Raw genomic sequence first — 23,132 nt, forward strand, 5'->3', positions numbered from 1 at the left:
AGGAGAGTTTCATACAGATCCTCACACCACTCAGCCCAGCTTCTAATCGAGCATCGGAGAATGTGAGTGTGAGAAAGGACTTTAGTAACCCAAACTTGTCATTTCAGGTTTTGCTGTGATTCTGGGGTCATAGAAAACTACTCCATACACCTGGCACATGTTCTGGAAAACAATGGGGGTGAGGTAGTTGATAGTTAAGCATTACACTTAAACATCGGTTTATACTAAATTGTGATATGTTATTGAGTGCAATACAAAATTCTTTCACATTTTTAGAATGCTTCAAAGAAAGGCATTACTGATAAGGCTAAGGCCAATACCAACTGAAAATTACTGTTGGCAAGGTAATGCCTTAAGGGGTTTATGTGTATTTTGTTACATAATCGTTACAACACTAGAAAAGAGGAATGTATTCTTATTATTATTACAGAACGTTATTTCAGAAAATGGAAGCATTTCTAAAATAGCCCCACTCCCATCACGGTCATATTATGCTGTTTTATTTTCCTCATAGAGCTTTTTTTTTCCCCCTGTTTTTTTTCCCTTGCTTATTTTCTATGCTTCCCTAAGCCCCTTCTCAGAGCCTAAGACAGTGGCTGCCACGGAAAAGGAGCTCAATGAGCTTTTGGCCAAGGCCACATAGCTGGTCAGTGAAGCAGCTGCCACGATCACCAAACGGTAAGCGCCACTAGAGCAGAAGTAGGGATCATTTTGCTCTAAACATAGGCTGGCAGGGTGCCTGCTCAATAAATATGTACAGAAAGAAAAAAAAGTAAGGAAGGGAGCGAGGGGAAAAGGATGTATGAATGGAAACGTTCCCAGAAGGGTCTAGAGAGCTTCTGCAGTGACTTTCCGTCCTTGGGGAATGAACTCAGTTCAAGGTCTAAGCCAGCACTTTCCTCACCACGGAGTACGGGAAGGAATGGAGAAAGAACAGTCTTTAAAAACGTCCAGAAGAAAGAAGAAAACGACGAGAGAAAAGCTGGGAGAAAAGAAGCAGAAAGAAAGGAATCAATCCCTTCCTGCCTATTTAAAAGCATAGCTGAGCGCGGCCGGTTTCCATGGCGACCCCAGGCCAGAAAGGCCTTAGCCTATTGGCTGAGATTCCGGAGCCAATGAGAAGGCGCGATGTTGACGGGTCATAAGATGGCTACTGGACGGCCGGCTACGGACCGGTGAGTAGAGCTGGTGGTTGGGCTGGCTCCTGGGCGGCCCGGACTCCGGTGTGACGGACCTGGGAAGGCCGGGTGCGGGGAGCGAGGGAGCCAGCGTGGGTGGCCTCACAGCCTCTCCGCGGAGCCTTCAAACCCTTTGGCCGGGCCCGCGGGAGAGTCGGCGGAGCTGGCCTCCGCTTTGCTTGGACCCGGCGTCGCAGCGCCTTCCCCGTCCTGTTGGTGGGAGAGGGGTTCTTCGTCCCACCTCAGCCAGAGTGAGAGGGGACGAGGAGACAGACTTTCGGTCCGGGAAACAGTCTCTGGTTTACAATTGCTGTACCCGGAAGACAGCTGCAGTCAATGGGAGTGTCAGCAAGCTAGACGTCCTACATCAGAATCTGCAACGCTTAGTTCTGTGCTGGGAGGGGATTCTTCCCGCTCGGGGATCGGAGTGTGACCCTGCTGCCGGAGAGCCTGCAGAGTTACGGGTTGTGCAGCCAAACAGGAAAAGATGTACCTTTCTAGAGCCACCCTATTGCTGTCTTGCACCATGTAAGTATTCTCACAGCTGCATCCAATTTGAAATGAGCCTCCAAGTGTTATTGGTTACTTGTAAATCCTTCCGTGTAGGGTTTTGAGTCTGGGGAAGTGTTGGCTAAACAAAACACTCACTTTGATGAAAACATATGCATACATGCAAAATCCTGCTAAATAGTTTATCAGGGTAATCAGATTGGTAACTTAAATCCGAAGTCAGGCCTGTGATTCAGTTGTACTTTCTCTACCTTTTTGAGAAAAGGGAGCGTATTTATTTCATAAACATGAACAGGACATTTACATTAATGTTGATGACAGCATGCTTAAAAGTATTTCAGTTAAGTAACTAATTCCCAGTCACAGAAACTGATTATTGTGTAAATTATTTAACACAATCTTGAGATTGGTGGGTGGTGGCTTGTGACTGTCATACAAGTAAGATTAAATTCAGATCAGACAAGATTCAGATTTCTTTATTTCTAATTGAATATAAAATCTGGGAAATAAGACAGCTTCATTTGGTAAAAATGGAATTGAAATTCTGGAGTATTACAGGCAGGAGACATTTACCCAGTAAACTGCTCAGATTGAGTTTGGGTTATACACAGTTGCCTGGACTTCCAGAAAATGTGACATTATTACCCAGACCTCTGAATGTGACTTCAGGCTATTTAGCCTAGCATTTTACATAGCTTTCTGCCCTTAGAAGGTGAGAAGAAAATTCTCACTGTTAACGAATGTTAACAGAATTACAGGCTGGAGACATTCTTCAGACCCATTCTCTAATCTGTGTCACCAAGAATATATTACTATTTAAAGTCTGTTCTCTATAGAGTTTTCAAGCTATAGAGTTCTATTTTTCTAAGATAAGTGGATTACAGTGCATTAGGTGAGTCCGTTACCTCATCGGTTTAGATAATAATTCCTAGTGGAAGGGTCATTGGTGAGGATTAAGGGTACAACGGTGCCTGTCACATTGTTTGTATGCCATGTATAGCGGTGACCTGCTTTGTTTTTCGTTTTGTTTCTGTTTCTTCTGTCACAATTGGGGTTTCTTTCCCTTTCTGCAGAGCATCTTTTAGGTGTTCTCTCTGAAGTGCAGAGTCTTACTGAAAACTAGCAAGCTTGCCTGTGGTGGCTGGGTTAGGAGAGAACCCTTATCTTCTGGGGTGTTGAGGTTTAATTAGTATTGTTCTGACTGCGAGAGGATGGAATGTTACAGCAAAGAATCAGGTGATTCTGGGCATTTGGGCACGTATAATACTGAGATCCATAAGGAAACATTTTAGAGCAGCAGGACATCCCAGAGATCTGATCACACCCTTCATGTTATAGCTTAAGAATAAAGACCCAGACAGATGCAGTGCCTTCCCCACAATTTTGTTGTTCAGGACCAGGAACCTATCTTCTGACTTTCAAAACAGTGTTTTTTCTGCTGCTCTACCACTGGTTCTCAATCCTTTCACAACCTAGAACCCCTTTTATTATAATTTGATATCTCCATGGATGCTATATGTTGAAAGATTGTGTCCACTAAACTATATTCATTAAATTTGTTCTTGTTTTTTTTTTTTTTTAATAAAAATCAGGTCTGTAGCTACCTATCAGAGTCTCTGCTGAATGAATGTGTGGTGAAGAATAATGTTTCATTGAATTTAAGTCTCCTGACCTAAAGGTGGATGATATTGTTTGAGGGATAATAAAATATATTGGGCTTTTTGAATATTGAAATTAGCTTAGAGACCTCCATTACTGTCTTCATAAAACTTTGGGAAAACCTAAGCTGAGGAACTGCTGAGCTGTGTCGTGTTCTTCTAGGTGCATTGCCGTCTGCCCAGGTGTGCTAAGTGTAGTGACTGTGTTTGGTTTCCACGGGCAAAAGAAAGCCCAGCCATTGAGACGAGGATGATACATAAATATTTTTTGTTCATCATAAATCATGTCAGCCCTGGACTAAAGATGTGTTCTGCATAGCATACACAGAATTTTTTTTGTAGAATAATTGTGGAATTGGAAAAATCTCTCCAATATGAAATGGAGAGGCTGATACTCAAAACCATAGAGAAAAAAGGGATTCTGAATGATATACATCTTCTTTGGGGCTAAGTGATAAAACTAAAATATTTGACGTGCAGGCTAAAAACGTGAAAATTTATGTATTGATACACGGAGTGTTCTATAGACCTGGCGATCATCTACACTAAAAAACTTGTTTTTGTTCTCTGGTATGCTACGTCTCTTGAGAATGGCTGAGTAATTTTCACATGTGAAGGGTAATTTGGAGTGATCTGCTTTAAAATGAAGGAATGCACTCTGGAAGGTATGAGGTGAGCAGCACTTCAAAGAACTGGAGAATCACAATCCAGACGAACACAACAGAAGTAACAGGGGGCCTGATAGGACCAGTTGGTACCATAGTACAATACAAATGTATGAATAACATGTATGTGCTTTGAGTAGAAAGACAGTGTTTTGGAACCTAAGCCTAAAACAAGTCACGAAGCAGCCACTCCATATTGGCTGACTTGCAGCCAAGCTGCTGTTGAGGGGGGCACTTTGCACGCTCCTCAGTGAATGATCTGTGTTTGTCCGTGGCCGCCAAGTTGCCCTGGTATTTGTGTGTGTGTATGTGTTTTATGGTCAGAGGAGAAGGGCACTTCACTTTACAGATATTTAGGAATTAAGTTCAGAAACACACCTTATTTGAACTTTGCCTTGCTTTATGGATTTGGACATAGAGTCCACTTTTTAAAAGTTATTTTAATTTTTTTCCCCTGTGGGCACACACAAGAAACTATCATACCAGTCAGTGGCATCCTGAGGACAGCTCTTAATGCCACATCAACAAGAACTTACTAAAAATAGATGATTTTGAGAAAGTCCAAAAGTGATCAAAAATGATTGAGGGCTGATGAGGAAAGGCATGCCCTGTCCATGGCAACTGGCACTGCTTCCCAAGGTGAAACCCATTTGGGTGCCCAGAGCACAGAGTCACCCTGTGGAGATACTGAAGCAGTGGCCCAGTGGAGGAACTGTGCCCATCTGAGCGGTCACAGCTGAAGTCTGGGCTGAGTGGTACTTGGCTGATGGACAGAAGCTTGCCATTTGTATAGAATGTTGGTTCCATGAGGTTAGGCATTTTTGCCTGTTTTGTATACTGCTGTTCCTATGTCTTGAAGAGTGCCTGGCACACAGTGGGCATGTAAAAGATGCTATGGACAGGGAGGAGAAACAGTGGCTTCGAACGTAGAACCCCAGTTGGTGCTAAGAAAGCTAACTCTGAAACTTGTTACTGTCCTTGAGTCCTGAAGTGGGATAGTGAGCCTGAAGGTATATTATGTCAGTGGCAAAGCCATGATGGAGCTTATTATCACTCCCCTCCCCCTGCTTCTCAAAACAGTAGAAATATTTTTATTAATAGCACAACACCTGTTCTTCAATACTGGCATGTTTTACACTATGTCCTTTGTGCTAACAGAATATCTCAACATAACCTCCATTCCAACTTTTAAAATCCTCAGGCCAGATTTAGGGATGGATCCAGGTTTTATCGGGCTTGGAGCTTATATAATTTGAGGTCTCCTCTTTAAAAAAAGGAATACAGATTTAAAATATAGAAAATCAGGTATAGTGCTTTGGAAGGACCTGTGAAAAAGAAGAGCCTTGACGCTTAGGTTCCATTTATCTTCCTGGTAATTTGCTTCTGGTTTTATTGCTCCCTTCGGAAAAAGACATCAACATTTTTAATTGAAACTTCAGTCAGACTGTGGAAATCAAGGAAGTAACTGACTTGCATCAATTGCTAAGTGAATGCACCTTAAACATTAGAAACTTCAAAGCTACCTTATGGATGCTGCCACCCATGATAGAAATGATAAAAATGCAGTACCTGGCCACAGAAGTAATAATAATGATGGCAAAAAGAACTTAGCATTGATCAAGTCCCCAGAACCTCCTAAACACTGTGTTGAGTGTTTCAGTAGCTTATCATGTTTCATCCTCAGAATAACCCTGTGTGCAATATAGTTATTCCTGTAAAACAGATGAAAAAACTGAGGGTCAGAGGTGTTAAAAATGATTTCCTCATACCACTAATATATGGTGGAGTCAGGATTACAGTTGGAGTAATTAGATGTTAGAACCCTTCCTCTTAAAAAGCCAAGAGAATGTTTTGGTGAGGGTGTTTCAGAGAGCCAGCAACTATGAGGCTGGACCCAGACTGAAAAGTGAGAGCTGATTCTTTGGACTTGGGAGGAGGTCCTTAAAAGTTATCAGGCATCCATTATTCAGAGTAATGCAAAATCCCGTGATACTTTGTCTCAGAGACAATGCTGGTGGTTTTCTTACTAGGTTAACGCAATAGGGGGCAGAAAGGTTAGCAAAAAAGATTTCCATCTTTCTATTTTATTCCTTTAAGTTGATCGTAAATCTTGAGCAGTACAGCCAACTTCTGTATTCTAGGCCTCTTTTGAATGAACTGGTTTTGGCTCCTTATGTATGCTAAAATAGACTGTGTCGTGGAGATTAATAGCGAAAATGTACTCAATTATAATTTTAGCAAATGATTACAACCTCAGTTTTTAAAAATCATTTTTTATTAGACTTAACAGTAGTTAATGGTTCTCTCTACCAATGGGCTGTATAACTAATGATAAGAATTACCCTGAACTTTAACTTTTTTCCCAAATACAGTATTATTTTAAAAAGCTGTATGTTTTTGTTAAATTGTTAGGATTGTACTCCATTTAGTATTACTTTAGCAAGCAGTATAAAATGTAAAACTAGGACATCCTTTTTACCACCATACTTTTCTCAAACTACCTGCATAGCTTAAATTTTTCCTTTGAGTAATACGTTTCCTACTCTGTAGTCCCCTGAAGTTTCGTGCGTTCAAATACAGGCGAAACATCCAATTTTATTTTCTTCTCTAACTGTTACAGCTTGAAATATAGTATTATAATTCTTAAGTTGCCTGCAGTGTATATTGTTAGGCTCTTAACATTCTTGAGCAGTGAATGCTTTTACTGAATTTCCTCTTTTCTTTGGACAAGATTATCCATATATTAGAGAATCGAGGTTCTATTGTCATTAAGTCATTCATCTGTAGGTGTGTCTTGTAACAAACTTGCTGAAAATACACTTTTTAAAAATTTATACACACAGGGCTTCCCTGGTGGCGCAGTGGTTGAGAGTCCGCCTGCCGATGCAGGGGACACGGGTTCGTGCCCCGGTCCGGGAAGATCCCACATGCCGCAGAGCGGCTGGGCCCGTGAGCCATGGCCGCTGAGCCTGCGCGTCCGGAGCCTGTGCTCCGCAACGGGAGAGGCCACGATAGTGAGAGGCCCACGTACCACAAAAAAAAAATAAAAAAGAGAAAATTTTATATACGCAGGGCTTCCCTGGTGGCACAGTGGTTGAGAGTCCGCCTGCCGATGCAGGGGACACGGGTTCGTGCACCCGGTCCGGGAAGATCCCACATGCCGCGGAGCGGCTGGGCCCGTGAGCCATGGCCGCTGAGCCTGCGCGTCCGGAGCCTGTGCTCCGCAACCGGAGAGGCCACAACAGTGAGAGGCCCACATACCGCCAAAAAAACAAAAAATTTATACAAGCAAAATATTTAAATTATCTTAATATGGCGGATACATCCCACTTTATACCAATTAAAAAAAAAGTTTAGATAGACTGTTCCCAAACCCTTGGTATAATTATTAGGTTGCTGGGGTATCTTGTAATGGTTTTAAAATTCTTTCCATGTCTACTTTATACGTCTTAATTCATTTTTTTCCCTTTAGCAGAAAAGATGTGGAGTGGGCTGCTACCTCCTGGCCTAAATGAAAGTGATGTTGAGTTGAATTCTGATGATGAAGCCACAGTAGAGAGCTCTGAACTTAACTTAGAAGAAGATAAAGAAGATGGGACCATTACAAACACAGAGGTCTCAGATATCCCTACAGATGGACCAAAAACTGAAGCAGAGGCAAATGTAAATGCATATGAAGAGTGTCCCTCTGGAATTCCCTTAAATATGTGGAATGTAGGTTTTCTCTGACGTGTTCTTATTAAAGCCTGTACCTGTGTGTTTGTGCATGTTCCTGTGTGTGTCTCTGCTGTGGTCAGAATGTATATGTTCTTGGGAGGTAAATAGGTACGGAAGATTGTCTCAGAATAATTTTATTACTCTGTGGGTCTGTGGGCAATTCACTGGCCACTCAGATACTTATGTTCATTTTTGTTTTGTTTTTCATAAAAAGAGGAAGGAAAAAAACAGTTAGTAGGATTAGCTACTTGGCCTAACATAATACAGTCTTAATCTCTTTGTTGTCTATGAGCCATTGACTTTTACCCTCAGATTATCAGATTGACTTATTTGGAAATAAATGAAGATAAAAACTCAGGTTGTGAAAGTCTCAGACAATAGAGTATCTCAAGAAGAACTGAACTAGTTTCATTAAATTTGTATTTTTATAAATGTTATAGTTTTTTATTACTTAACATGTTATTTTTCAGATGTATGCTTTGCTTCAAAGCATATTTGCTTCTCTTTCTTTTTTTTTTACTTTTATGTAGAAATTTCAAGAACTGCATACAAAACATTCTGAACAGAAAATCTCAACTTCAAGATCCAGAAAGAAAAAAAGAAAACGCTCCAGAAAAGGTGTTTTAATTTAGGTTAATTGTCAATAGTGCTAATATTAAATTGTGACCAATTGAGCTAAACAATTTTTTTTTTTGTTCTTTGTTTTTTGTTTTTGCGGTACGCGGGCCTCTCACTGCTATGGCCTCTCCCGTCGCGGAGCAACAGGCTCCGGACGCGCAGCCTTAGCGGCCATGGCTCACGGGCGCAGCCGCTCCGTGGCATGTGGGATCCTCCCGGACCGGGGCACAAACCCGTGTCCCCTGCATTGGCAGGTGGACTCTCAACCACTGCGCCACCAGGGAAACCCTCAACAATTTTTAATAACCATAATTTTGAAATAACCGAATACTTGGTATTGACACTGTGAATTCTTTTTCAGGTAAATTGAAGAATGAAGAAGAATCTCAAAGGTAGGTGGAATTTAAAATATCTGTCTGTCCTAGATAGTATTGTAGAACTTGTACAAATAGTTGAACTACTTAACCTCTGAAATGTAAGAACTAGTAGATGTAATATAATTGTAGTAACCAATTAAAAACAGTAAATGTAAAAGTGAGTACATTTTGTAAAACATGAGTTATTGTCTCTCTTCTTACAGTGAACAGTCCTCAAGTGAAACCCAGTTGAAGGAGCTTACTCAGTATTTTGGAGTCAACGATAGGTTTGACCCCCCTGTTAAAAGGAAAAAAATTGAAAAGGTAAGATCTTTTTTATTGCATCTTACATTAGCCAGTGGGAAATGTTTGTAATTAACCTTGCCTAAGGTGTTTCTCCTCATTAATTCGTTCAGTGAAGAAGTTAATGTGTGCAAGATGGTAGATAAACAAGTAAATATATAGTTACAAATCGTTAAAAAAGCTGTTAAGAAAGAAATGAACAGGGTATAGTGAAGAAATTAAAATGGAAACCCCACTTTAGCTGAGTGGTCAGGGAAGTCCTTTCTTAGAGGGTGCCGTCTCACTAAGACCGTAGGATAGGAAGGAACCATCTGTATAAGGAATGCTAGTGTAGAGGTGATAACCTGGGTAAAGATCCTAGGGGTGGAAGAGTCATCATAGAACATTTGAGTAGACGTAAGAAGGTCAGCCTGGCTGGACGGGGTCAGTGAGGAGGAGGGTGGGTGGCCCAAGGTAAGATTGGAGAGGCAGGCAGGCAGGGAACAAACTCTGTAGGACCTTAGAGGACAAGGTAAGGAATTGGGTTTTAGTCACAGTGCAATTGAGAGACATTCAAGGGTTTTAAGTTAAGGGAGTGATGTGATCTAAGTTACGTTTGAAAAGATTGCATCTTACGTGGAAGATGGACCTTGGGGCAACAAAAGCAGATGAGAAGCGGACAGTTAAGAGACTCTTCCAGGCATGAGATGATGGCGGCTTGAACAAGAATGGTGCTGCTGAAGATAGAAAAGTGGGTAGAGTTGAGGTACACTGTAGAAGTAGGATCAACAGTATTTGCCTCCTGATTGCTTATGAGGTGGTGGGGAGATTTAGGATTATGAGGGCAGGGAGAGAACCATTCAGGGTTTTACTTAAGCAGTGGTGTGAATAGTCATGTGAATTACAAAAATGGGAAAGCTTTGGAGGGGAGGTTTAGAGTGGGGCCTAATCCAGAGTTAATTCTGGGGCATGGGTAATAGCAAGCAGGAATAGAGTAGACTGTTGGTGAAACGAGGCGGGAGCTTCAGGAGAGTCTGAGCTTGAGATGCATGCTTGGGAGTTGTCAGGCTAGAGATGGCGTTAATATTTAGTAGAGGCTTGAATGAATGAATAACTTATACATTCACTTAGGGGAATGTTGACAGACTCCAGGAGCATGAAAATTGAGCTCTGGGCCACAGGGACAGAGGCACAGAGGCCTGCTGGTTGAAGCCCAAGGATATTGTATCCTGCATGTATAGACAGGATCATTGCTGTATACTACTGTGTATAGAGGTGATTACCATTTTCTGGTTAATCAGTATTTCTTATGAAAAACCTCTGATTTTTAAACCCGTCATTGGGTGGAATTGCCTCCTTGAGGGCACATGCATTAAGAAACTGACACAACAGAGTTTTACATGCGAACCTTTTGATTCCAAGTTTGCCAAGAATTCCTGTCACCTAATCCCTAGAACACTGTGGAATTAGAACCAGGATCACCTGCTGCTGCAAATAATTAGAGCTGTTGAGCAATCTCCTTTTTCCAAATGTTCAAGCAGGTGCGGAAATGCTAAATTTCTGACAAAGAAAGAGCACTGGTAGAGGTGAAACTGAAACCCAGGCTTTATTGCGCCATTTTCAGTTCTCCAGCTTCACTGCCCAAGGGGCTGGTGAGCATTTTAAAGTGTGATTGCTGTGCTCTTGACTCCTGTGATTCTGGTGGGCCGGGAGGAGGGATCTTGCGAGGAGGATGCTCTTGACTGTACCAAACCTGTTCCAAAGCCTGAGGGAGGAGGCTTATGCTGATGGCAGCGGTCCACGGGCCATCTCTGGCCCGCCTGCTTTAGAGTCCCAACCTCTGACTGGATTGTTCTTTTGAAGGAAGAAATGGTTAAATGTTGGTTCTCATAGGAAATATTTTTTAAAGTTTTATTTGTGACTTAGGTGGTCTTTGATCTTCAACTATTTACAGTATTTGTTGTGTTTTCTCATAACTGTATTGACTTTAGAATGTCTGAATTGTTTCTTAGTGAAGTTAAAGCTATGAAATTCAGATTTTAGCCTTTCTAAAAAGTAGAAGTTTTGAAGGCATTTTTTTACAATCTATCTGTATTAGAATATTTTTATTTCCCTACATATATGAAATTGTACCTTCTTGATACTTGGAAGATAAGGCCAACTTATTCTGTGTCTAAAATTTGGAATTTGTGAAGAGTAGCTTTAATCAAGGATACTAGGATTTCATGTGCAAAATCTTTTAAACAACTCAGTTTTAGGAACTAGTGTTCTGTTTCGCATTGTACATTAGACGAATTCTAGAAAGAATTATAAGTCAAACACCATTTTAAAAAGGAATTTCTGTTTAAGGGAAGACCGCTCTAAACCCTTTTATAATCACCTGTTGATCTGTTTCATAAGTTTGGCTTTTCCTAATGGTAGGCATTCCTCTGTATGAATGGCATCTGCCCAAGAAAGTCATGGCATCACCTAAACAAGGAAACTGATGCTAGCCAGGCTTGTATCTACCCAGGATGTTGCCAGCACTTAATATTCTATAAATAAGTGCAAGCATAAGAGGAAAGGAAGGATTTGGTGAAGCCAGATTATCTCATATTCTCTTGGTAGTTCAGCTTAACTGCATGGCAGCAGGTTCACGCTCATTCTTTGGTTTGGGATCACTGTTTCACATGCGACCCTTTTGCTGTCATGCTAAAGTCTCTACTGTGAATCCAACAGAGTAAATAGACATTAAAGAATGTCCACACGGGGGGCACCAAGATAAATGCTAAGAATAAATGTAAGTTCAGCAGATAATAGCACTGCCCGAGAAATCTAGAGAGGATCATGAAAATCCGTGATGCAGTATGGACAAAACTAGCATGGATTTATAGTCCATTATTTTACTTCTCTGGAGCAGAGGCTGATCTGTTACCATATCTCAGAGACCCTTTTTAGTCTCTTTTCGCTCAATCACTCAACTCTCAAGAATGGTAAAACAAAACAAACTTCTTACATCTATCGTGTAGTCCTTTTTCTTTTTTATTCTTTTCCTTCTTTTCTTTTTCTCTTTCTCTTTTTCTTCCTTCCTTCCTTCCTTCCTTCTCTCTCTCTCTCCTCTGCTCTCTCTCTCTCTCTCTCTCTCTTTCTTTCTTTCTCCACTGCCAAGCCAAAACTGTTGCTCAACCAACGATGTGTATTTACAACACTGCTGTCACCTGCTTCCCTGACAGTGCAGAGAGACTTATATTTTTTAAATGTAATCTTCCTAATATCCAAAGCTGTTTTAAAGTGTTCTTTGTATTAAATACAGCTATAATTGTGTTAATGGCAGCAGTTCTGGCGCTTATCAATAATTCTGTAATCATAACAATTATTTTGTGTCTGTGTGGGAATTTCTTTAGAATAAATTTTACTCATTAATTTCATTATAAATGTCTCAAGTATTCTTTAGTTGAATCAGTTTGATTAGTCAGCAGTCATTTTTGAAAGTAGTTTTATGTATACTTAATGGATACTTTTTGGCAAGAAAAACCAGAGGTACTTTTAAAATTTTTGAGAGTAACTGCACAATGTCTTTGATAATGTTTGGTTGTTTATGAGAGGAAGCTGCTATTGTATAGTACGGCTTTTTTCAAACTTATTTTTTTAGCAGAATACTCTTTCTTACTAGAATCTTACACGGAGCGCCAATACAAAGATCACAGACTGGTTGCCTTGAGTAGGTGGGTGTTGGGTGGGTAGGGTGGATGGTGGGGTGTAGAGAGGTGCCATGTTGTTCCCCTGGGATCAGGCACAAACCATTCTCTCGTCATCCTTATGTGATCCCCGTTGGGTGGGTAGTATGGCCAGTATTATTCTCACAATACAGATGAAGAAACTGAAGCCTAGCATGATTTGTCTAAGAAAACAGAGCAGGTTGAAAAGTAAAATAGTCCCAAATCTAGATTTTTCTGAAGTAACAGTCCAACTTAGTTTTTTACTTACCTGATTCAAATAATTTAGGTAGGCGTGATTTTTATGTAAAAGTAGTAGCACTTAATTCTTAGTTCTTTTTTTTCTTCCTCCTTTATGGAGAGATTACCTAATTTTTTCCCCTAGGTATTTAGGTCTAATCATAGAACAACAAACTTGAGTGGACACTTCATTTGTATTAAGGTTTGAAAATTAAATATGTTATCTGAATAAATATTTAATAGCAAAATTTCTCTAGAAATATATTGTTACAGTTTGACTTAAAGAGCTTTAATCGGTATGTTAAAAGAGACTTTACTACACACATATGGATGGTTACTCCTTAGTGTTAAACCTAATACCCATAAATTTCTTAGATATTTATAGTACTGCCTTGACGTCTGCAACAAAACTGTTAATAAGAGCTTACTTATTGCCTCATGGGAACCTGTCAGATACTGGGCTTAGATGATTTTCCACCTGGGACCAAGTTGCCATCCCTAAGTTTGTCTGTACTGAGGTATATCTGAAGCTAAATTTCGATTCCTGCCAGAAGGCCTCTTAGGAGCATGCTGAGGACCTGCAGAGTATCAGCAGTGCTTCTGTGCCCCCTGCCACTCCTGTGGTATGAAAGATGCCCTAGATAATTCCAATAAAGGTTACTCTGGGGTCCAACTTAAGACTTTTAGAAAGCTTTAATACTCAAATCTTATTTCATGAGACTACTTACTGACTTAAAGTTGAAATCTTGGGTCTTATACTTGGGTCTGAGCCCTTGACAAACTATAATGAGGTCTGTAGTAATATAGAGCTGAACCTTCTTTTTGTTTTAATGGTATCCTGATAGATATAATATAAATAGCTTATTTATTGAATGAGTTCTATGATCTAAAAACTTTGCTAGGTATTTTACTTTTTTTTTTTTTTTAAACCTTTACCATAACTTTGCAAAGAATGTGGCATTATTCTCATTTTACAGGTGAGATAACTGCAACCTTATAGAGGTTTAGGGACAAAACCCAGGGTTTCTTGGCCAGTAAGTAGAGGAGCTATAATTTGAACCCAGGTCTGACCTCAGCAACCATGTTCTTTGTAAACTATTACTAACTTTTAGTCTTAAGGTGATGGAAATGTTTTACCTCAGGGTTTTTTTTGTTTGTTTGTTTTAACATGAGCATTTTGAAAATATTTGGAATGTTAGTATCTTCTTATAGAAGCAGAGAGTTTGGGTGTGCCTATGGAACCAGAAATTTTTCAGAGCCAAAAAGAACTATTATATTTTACTTAAATAAATTGCTAAAAAAAAAAGAAAGAAAGAAAAAAGAAAAGGGAGGGAAAAAAGAAACAGTCATGTGTAGTGAAACTTCGTTGAAATAAAAAAAAAACTTTTAAAAGAGCTAAAATCAAAGTTGACCATGTAAGTGGAATTCTCGGATTTTATTTCTAGGAGAGAATTTTGGTCATCCAAGCTGATTCTCTCATTTTCTTTAAAGAAACGGAGCCTTATGAGTTAAGTACCTCCTTTGCCTGGCGCTGTGACTGTGTCCTCTGACTCCTGGTCCAGCACTATATTAGATGCTGCTTGGAATGGCTGGGGGAATGGGAGTTAGTTGATGGTGGAGAGAGAGATTTGTAATTTTAGCTAATTTATTTTTAAGTGGAAATTATACCTATCGGCCCAGCAGTTCATATAAGTTTCCAGAAAAGGGGAATGTTCTTGTTTTCCACTTTGTGACATTAACCGTAAGCTGTGGCTCTGTGGCAACCAAAGGGAGTTAAGTTAGCCAGTTGCTGCAGCGAAATGCCTCGCTAAATAAGCAGACTGCTGGTTTAGTTCCTGGGCATTGGTGGTAAAAAGAGATCTGCATTATCCTAGGGCCTGGAGTAAAGGTGTACAGCACCCAGGTCCTAAATAATCTCAGGAAGCCTAAATAATTAGAGGGAAACAAGCAGACCTATTATGTGGAATAAGCAGGACAGGCTGGAGAATGGATGCTGTTAGGTTGCTGAGTTGAAAGTGCTGGAGAGAGACGTGGCGTGCAGGCACGGCAGCAAGCAGGGAACGGTTAGGTACTGGGCATCGGAGAGGGTGCTGTGGGGTCAGCGGGTGTATAGGCATGAGGGAACCTGCAGAGATAGAGAAGGTAACATTCGACATGAGACTTACAAGGGTGGTTAAGATTTTTCAAAGAGAAACACATCCAGAGGCACAGGGAGTATGAAGAGACTGGTAGATGTGGCCAGAGCATAGGAAGTACAGCCTTGCCCAAGATGGGGCTGAGAAAGCATTTGGGGACCCTGTTGTGAAGGGATTTGGGTGCTGTTCAAAACGAGGAAAGAAGTGATAGTGTTTGGAGCTGGGTAATGACATGGGATCTGCTTTAGGAAAACACAAGACTGGTTTGACGAGGGTTGAAACCTTACAAACAAGAGGTGATGAGGCCCTGAGGAAGCACGGAAGGGAGACATGAGAAACACTACAAAAGCAGAGTGAAAATAAGAGCCAGGGATCGGAGGCGTTGAATATAACGGAGGATTCTCTCCGGGGTGACTAGGGGTCACCCCTGAAGGAGAGTCGGGGCAGGAATTGATGAGCTTGCTTTTCCACATGATAAACATGGAAGACCCTGCCTCTGCAAGGCCTTCAACATGAAGATGACTAGCAAGCAGCTGGAGACACAGGTCTTAGTACGGGGGAGAGGTCAGGTGTTTTGAATTATTTAGAGATACAAAGCAGCTTATAAGAAATAATTGAAGGCCTAGGATCGAGTATAATACTGAGGAGAGGGAAGAGTAAGAAGAAAAGGGGGTCAATCACAGAACCTTGAGGACTGCTATAATTAGGGGACAACAGGAGGAGATAAGGGGCATCAAAGGAGAGTTAAGATAGACATTTGGGGAGATAGTTTTAAGAATGAGGATGTAGTTGACATAAGAGATGATGGGAGGACAAATGGTATCATTTATGACTGTAGAGGGAGCAGTTTCAGAGGCATGATGAGGACAGAAGGAATAGAGAAGAATGGGAGATGACACGGGACAACTGATATACTGCTTTCGAGAGAGATGAAGTACCGACATAAGAAGAAATCAGTTTGAGGGAGGTGAGCTGTGTCATCTCATCCAGCCCCTGGTCCAGATTGGGGAGGACAAGCTTATTTATAGGATGAGAGAAAGATCGAGAAAAGAGAGAGAGAGGAGAAAATTTAAAGAGAAGGGTTCTGGATAACATGTAAGCAGGTGGAATTATGATGAGCACAGGAGGTGGGATAAGTCTTGGGAAGAGAGATGATTCTTTCTTGGAGACAATAAGGATGGAAGAACAGAGTAAGTGAGAAGCGGGTGAGAGGAAGATTATAGAAAGTACATACGTACCCTTGGTTATCCTCTTCCCTCTCTCCCACCACCTCAGCCTCTCATGAAGTAGGGGTAGAGTTATAATCTGCTGAAAAGGAAGGAGGTAGGGTTGAGGGTATTTGAAAAAATGAAAAAGACATGCAACAACTTCTTAAAGGAGTGTGGGAACTTTCAAGGGCAGAACTGAGAGCCCACACAGCTGAGTTTGAAAAGGAGCATTTAGTAAAGCCAGTGAATTGAGTCATTTGATTTTCTCTGACTTTGCTGGGACACCTAGATGTTAAAGTAGTGGAAACAAGTGGTTGGGAACAACCAAAACAAGATGTGATGTTGGAGAAAGTTGCTTAGTAGCCTAAGGTATTGCTTAGGTCGGTGGTTCTCAAACTTTAGCCTGGTTAGAATCAATGAATTTCTGGGCCCCAACCCCAGAGTTTCTGATTCAAATTTGCATTTTTAACAAGTTCTCAAGTAGTACTAATGCTGCTGGTCCAGACTCAGACTTTGAGAACTTTTGGCCTAGAGTCTAGTTTGAAAAGGTTAGTCATGGGTTGCAGGCCAGAGAGGCAGGATAGGAGACTCCAGGAAGGGGCTGAAGGACTGTGAGAATAAATACGATGGTGACAGAGTATGGGGTTCCAAATGAAGACAAGGCCGGTTCACTGGCTCCGAGGACTTGGGGTAAGTGGAAGGACAGAATCTTGTGTTTAGAGAGAATCCTAGATTGTAAAGCTCTTACATGGCCTGGAGCAAGCGTATTCAAAGTATTGGGCTTCCAGGAAATAAAGAACTTGTGCCTGAGTGTAACTCAGTGTACTACTTCCTTCTTAGAGAAAGTCTTGTTGTCCCCACCCCACACCCTTCCTCCCCTAAACAAAGTCAGCTAGACAGACCTGTGCGTAGTCATGTAATTGATTTGCACACTGGCACAAGCTCAGTTCCTAGACTGGCATCACTCGCAGACCTGACCTGGTACACAGACCACACTTGGAGAATCCCTGGCCTTGAGTATAGATTCTGGGGTGGGGTGTTATTTAGCAGGCGCTGAAAATGAAGGATGTTGGAAGAGTGAGTCCAGGACGTTGTTTGGACTATCAGGAGAAGAATTCTGCAGAAATACAAAAAAGAGAAATTTCTGGAGACTGGTGGATGATCACAGGACCAGAATGGGAAAAGGACAGTAGAGCAGCACGGCCTGGGCTCTGAGGCTCTGAGAGGCTATTGAATGCCAGTCTCAGGCTCCAGTCGGGAGCAAGTAAAAGAAGCCTAATCATCCTCCAGGCCCTTGGGTTGTCGAATGAGGGATTGTGAGAAGGAACAGTCTTCACTTTAACGCAGACATCAGTGACAACCTTGCTGGTCTTTGTTTCCAAAAATCGTTTTAGGCAGATTTTGTGTGGGCATTTTTAAAATCTTGTTTCAATAAAGGCTACATGGGAACAAAGTTTCTCTTAGTTGACTGATATAATCAAGCAGTATACTGCTGGAAGAGACATTCCCTGGACTTCTTTTATTAGGTCAAGGAGGGAGAAGTCCATTAACTGAAAATGTGGAAGATACACTAGATAAGCCATCGTCGGGATAAAATTTTCTTCTAAGAAGCATATATTAGACTATTTTTAAAAAGTTATATTTTTCTTTAGTAACTATTTCCATAAGCTAAAACCCAGTTATTTAACTCTAAGAAGCATCTTTCCATAAAGTATGATGTATCCTACACAGCCTGTTTGGTGAGCCCATGAAAATTTTCATTGTGATTTCCTGAAGTATCTTCAACTAGTAAATAACATTTCCATAGGAAAGTACAATCATTCTTATATATAACTTTCTTCCCATGTTTAATATCCAACTTAGTACCCATCCCATCGTCAGAGACTAGGAGGGGCTGTTGAGTGAAAGTCTCAAGTTACAGGAATAGGCCATAGTGAAAAGAGGCAGAGGAAAATGGTGGTTTAGAATACAGGCTCTGGGCAAACCTAGATTCATGTGATGGTGGCTTTAACATTTACAGACGCTGTGACCTTGGCCAAATTAGTGAGTCTAAGCTTCTGTTTCCTCATGTTCAAAACAGGATAACGGTATAATGTCATTGAGTTGTTATGTGGATTAAATGAGCTTTCTTATAGTACTAAGCACAGGGTGTACCACATAATAAGCATGCCATAATTTCTAACTTATTATCATTAGCATTATATTGTTATTAAGGGAAAGCGTAGTCCTTAGGGTCACAGAAGTTTGGATTTGCATCTCCTTTTTCTTAGTTCAAGAAATGACCTGACCTTGGCTAAGTTATTTAATACCTCTGAACCACCTTCTCATCAGTAAATGGGAGTGGTACCAACTACCGTATACGATCATTGTGAAAATTAAGTAGTCTAAATATGTAATGTGTTTGGTGTGGTCCTGTGACGTAGTCTTTACTAGCAAATGTTTGCCTTTCTCTCTTGCCTCTAACTTTTAGGTTTCTTTTCTTTCTAGTCGGGCCTTGAAAAGAGCATAGACCAGGCTGTGGAAGAGTGGAACATTGAGAAGGCTGAGGAGCTCAGCAATCAGCTAGCTACTCGAGAGGTGAGTCAGCCCAACTGGTGACACTCTTCTGTGCTTCCAGATCTTCTAAAATGAGCGTATGTTCTTTCTGTGATCATGAGTAAGTTCAGTATTCAAATATTTGACCTAAGATTTTCCTTTCTGTCCGTTTTCTTCCCTCTTAAATCCACCTTTTATTTCGAAATGCTGGGTTTTATTTTTGTCTTTAATGTTATTAAATTATTCTGATCTAAATCTTGTGCTGGAAATAATCCATGATTAATATTCAACCCCTAGATTTCATCTAGTTCAGAGAGCTTTTTGCCAGTTATGATTAAAAGGCTAGCTTTCTTTTTCCATTTGCATCTTTAACTCAGTTTAACTCTCCCTGAGGGCAGCCGTGTGTTCTAATGTCACACCTCTCAACATGTTCCTAACCCTTGCTCCCCAGAATGCTTTCTTACTGCATATTCTAAGTAGTTGCCTCAACCCTAAAGAATTTTCAGCCTTTTTTTTAAAACCTATAGTCTATAGTGTAAAACTAATAGGTATATTGAATATTCTTTTTCCAAGTACCAAGGCATCAGAAGGTTCTCACTTGCACCCTCTGGGAGGAATATTCCTCCAATTAGGAATGACTGCCAGGTATCGCTAGGTAAAGTCACACATAAAGAGCTCATAATTGGCATATGTTTTTTTGTCGTTGTTTTGTAAATCTTTTTTGTCCTAGTTTCTAGGAAGAAAGCTCTATCAAAGCTTTCTTTTTTAATATATCCCTACCTTCTTTGCCTCATTCTTAAACTATAACTACTCCATGGTGTTTAATTACATAGAGAATATCATCGGTCACCTGTGTAAACTCTTGGCACGTGCACTGATCTGTCTTATTCACATTTTTGTGAACATTTTTTCTAAACTAAGACTAGTGGTGAAATTACTGTTTCAGTAAATTCTTCTATGGAAACACCATTCCACTCTTACATCCGCTGATGTCAAAACATCTACCATTGGTGGCTGTATGTTGGCTTGTTTGTTTTCTCTATTTGGTTGCTGGCCACAAGTATCTTGTGGGATTTATACTTTCATGTAGGGGAGAAAACCAGTTCAGAAGCAAGGCTTAGGGATTCACAGGTTATCTTTTTTCCCCCTAAGCCTTAAAATCAGTTGTCACATTAGATATTGATACTTCCATTTATAATGTTTATGTATATGTATGTGCATTTATTAATGGCTAATCTAAAGAAACTTAGGAAGCTGTGCGCTTGAGTTTGGGACCTAGGTGAGAAGCAGCGTAAATGGCAGTTATGTGACCTTTCAAAAATGTGAGATTTTAAAAAAGGGTTTTTTTTTTTTTTTGGTAAGATTCATTCATCCCTCCTAGCCTATGATATTCTTGTGCTTTCAGTTTGAAAATTGCTCTTTTCATCTTTAAAATAACCATATTTTGATTTCATTGATTATAGCATTCCTTGAGTATAATAGCATTTTATTATTCTCTTTCCAAGTAGAAAGATTCAGGTATTACATTTGAATGCAGTGAATTTGATGGTGTGTTGAATGGTACCACAAACTCAGTAGGATTTCAGTGTTAGCTGTTAGTTATTGTAGTGGCTTCTTCAGTCACTAAGTTTCCTCAGATCTTTGCTTTGCTAAAGGAAGAAAGAGTAATGCCAGCCCTGGTCTATAACGTTAGAATGTGGGCTGCCCGTGATCCATCCATGGCTGGCTATTTTTCTTTTTGTCTTTTTTCTGTTTTTTAGCACCCATACCAGAGGCCAGGGGAATTCAGAGAGAAGCATTTACTTTACTGCAGCACTGTGTTCCTTTTAGGTAAAGTTAGTAATGCTAAAATTTTAAGAGTTGAACACTTTGATTTTTTTAAAAAAAATCTTTTATCTTGAAATAATTTCAAACTTTCAGAAAGTTGCAAAATTTGCAAAATGTTAACAGTTAACATTTGCTTTACCATTCTTTCTAATTTATGTACCTTATTTAGATTTACCAAATATGTCACTGATTTCCTTTATAGCAAAAGAAAATTTTTTTTCTGGTCATGTCTTTTTAGTCTTCTTTAATCTGGAATGTTTCCTCAGTCTGTCTTTGTTTCTCAGGACCTTAGTATTTTTGGAGAGTAGAGGCCACTTATGTTGTAGGATGCCCCTCAGTTTTTGTTTGTCTGATGCTTCCTCATGATTAGATTCAGGTTATGCATTTTTTGGCAGGAAGATCACAGACATGATAGTGTGTCCTTCTCAGTGCAAGATATCAGGAGCCATGTGATATCTATTTGTCCAATTTATTGCTTATGTTCCTTTGATTATTTGGGTAAGGTGGTGTCTCCAGGTTTCCCCTCTATAACGTTACTGTTCTTCCCTATATAATTATGAGTATCGTATGGAGAGATGGGAGATGATTTGAGACTGTAAATATGCTTTTCCTCACTGTTCTTTACTTGCTAGTTTCAATATTCACTGCTGATTGTCTTCCTGCTCAAGACAATTATTATTACAGTAAGATCTTGAAAACATTACTTGATTGTACTTATCATCTTTACCTGGCAAATCAGATCTAAAATGTGCCTTCAGTGAGATACCGGATTCTAGAATCTTTTATGTATCTATACTAAATCTCTCAGTAACCTGGTCAATTGGGAATTGGATATAGTTTCCCTAAGTGATGCGCTGGGAGGGCTGGGGTTGCAGTGGCCTTGCGTCCACCAGGGTTGCATGTTCACTCCCTCCTTGTCTGCCTCAACAGTGGCCACGCGTGAGCTCTCCTTTCCCTGCCGCAGGAAGCTGCTTGTCAGAGGGAACAGAAGTCGTGCCTCCGAGGCCTCAGAAATCTGTGTTTCCTTTGAGAATACTAAGTTTCTGTGTTTTGTTTTGTCAGACTGCTATTTTAGAAATGGGAATTGCATAACACTCGCCAGGTATTTTCCATTTTAAGAGTTGTTATTTCCTGTCACACTTCGTGACATATGAATGAGATTGCTTTAGGAATTTATACTATTTTTAGCACTTGTAAGGATAGTAAACATTTTCCCCAAGTGTTCTTTTTACTTGCATACAAGTATAATGCTTTGTTCTAGTAAAAGAAATGTATGTAGTGTGGGGTTAAAGAATTCTGATTAAAAGGAAAAACAATAATTTGGGCCCTATTCTTTTACATGTATAAGTGGAAAAACATTTGGAAAGTTTTTGCTGGTCAGACACAGACATTGGAGAGATACTGATGCCGTGTTAATTAAACACCCGCGAAGAATAACTAAAGTAACCAAGATGGAATTCTTGAATGAATAGTTTAGTTTGAGGTTTAGTTTCTCATGTTTATCTCCTTGGTGCGAATCACTGTGGATATGAAAGATGGGATTTTGCGAAGTAAGTAATTGTGAGTTTGGAGCAGAAACCCTTTATGAATTAAATGTATATGTGCATGGTAGGTGTCCTTTTGGAAATCAGGTATATGGGTTTTTAATCAGTACCGTTTTCTTCTTTTTAAGAAGCAGTGACTGGGACTTGCTGATAAAGCCTTTGCTCAGAGGCACAGACCCCAGAGTTCTTAAAGCCTTTTCCAACCATAATAAGTGAAACTAATTTTCGATGTTTAACATTTATAAGCCTGTGAAACCAATAGGGCGGCATCAGTATTGAGAAAAGTGAAGCCAAAAGAAGAGCCATGTCTGAGAATGGGCCTTGAAAACAGTTCCTCAAAACAGGGCAAAACAAAACAGAACAAACTGGCATGCCAGAACAAAGCTGTCAGTGCACTAGCATTATGACACAGCAAGCATATATTTTTCCAGAATCATATTCCCTTAAATTAATGATGACGTTAAAGATGTATTTAATCTGGTTTGGGGGATGGCTCAGGTTCACATGTTGGAAAGCTAGATTGTGCTATCAAGTTTGGTTTTGCCGTGTAGTAATGTGGTTGCTTTGGGACTGTCCCTCCTGTTGATTAAATCCTTCTTTGTTGTTAACAATCTTGGAGGAGAGCTAAAGTGGAAAAGTCCTGTTGATTAAATCCTTCCTTGTTGTTAACAGTCTTGGAGGAGAGCTAAAGTGGAAAAGTACACTTGGGTTTGTGTCATACTGATGAAACTGTTCTAATTTGAAAACAAAAGTTCTTTTTTTAAACAATACTATTTATATATATATGTCATACGTGTACATTCACACACGCACATGCACACAGGTGTCTGAGCACATTCGTAGCTTGTTAACCTCAGACCTGAATTGGAAGGACATTCCGTTCATTGATAGTGATCCTCGAAAATGCCGTCCTTTGGTGCTTGCCTTTTCTGGCACACCATCTTCGTTACAATCCAGATCATAC

The 23,132-nt window shown here is 40.2% G+C and overlaps 1 protein-coding gene across 7 annotated transcripts in view; it reads left to right on the forward strand.

The window, feature by feature from the left end:
- Window positions 1-23,132, forward strand: part of FAM204A (family with sequence similarity 204 member A) — a 310,501-nt gene that overhangs the window by 191,079 nt on the left and 96,290 nt on the right. For 2 of the 7 annotated variants that reach the window (XM_079899449.1, XM_079899452.1), the window contains 5 exons: window positions 7,487-7,725; window positions 8,259-8,346; window positions 8,708-8,738; window positions 8,927-9,026; window positions 18,750-18,839. In XM_079899449.1, the coding sequence (XP_079755575.1) occupies window positions 7,487-7,725; window positions 8,259-8,346; window positions 8,708-8,738; window positions 8,927-9,026; window positions 18,750-18,839 (548 nt within the window). The other 5 variants (XM_079899447.1, XM_079899450.1, XM_079899453.1 and 2 more) reach the window with 5 other exon arrangements.

The sequence above is a fragment of the Stenella coeruleoalba genome (assembly GCF_951394435.1).
Source record: "Stenella coeruleoalba genome assembly, chromosome: 16".
NCBI lineage: Eukaryota > Metazoa > Chordata > Mammalia > Artiodactyla > Delphinidae > Stenella > Stenella coeruleoalba.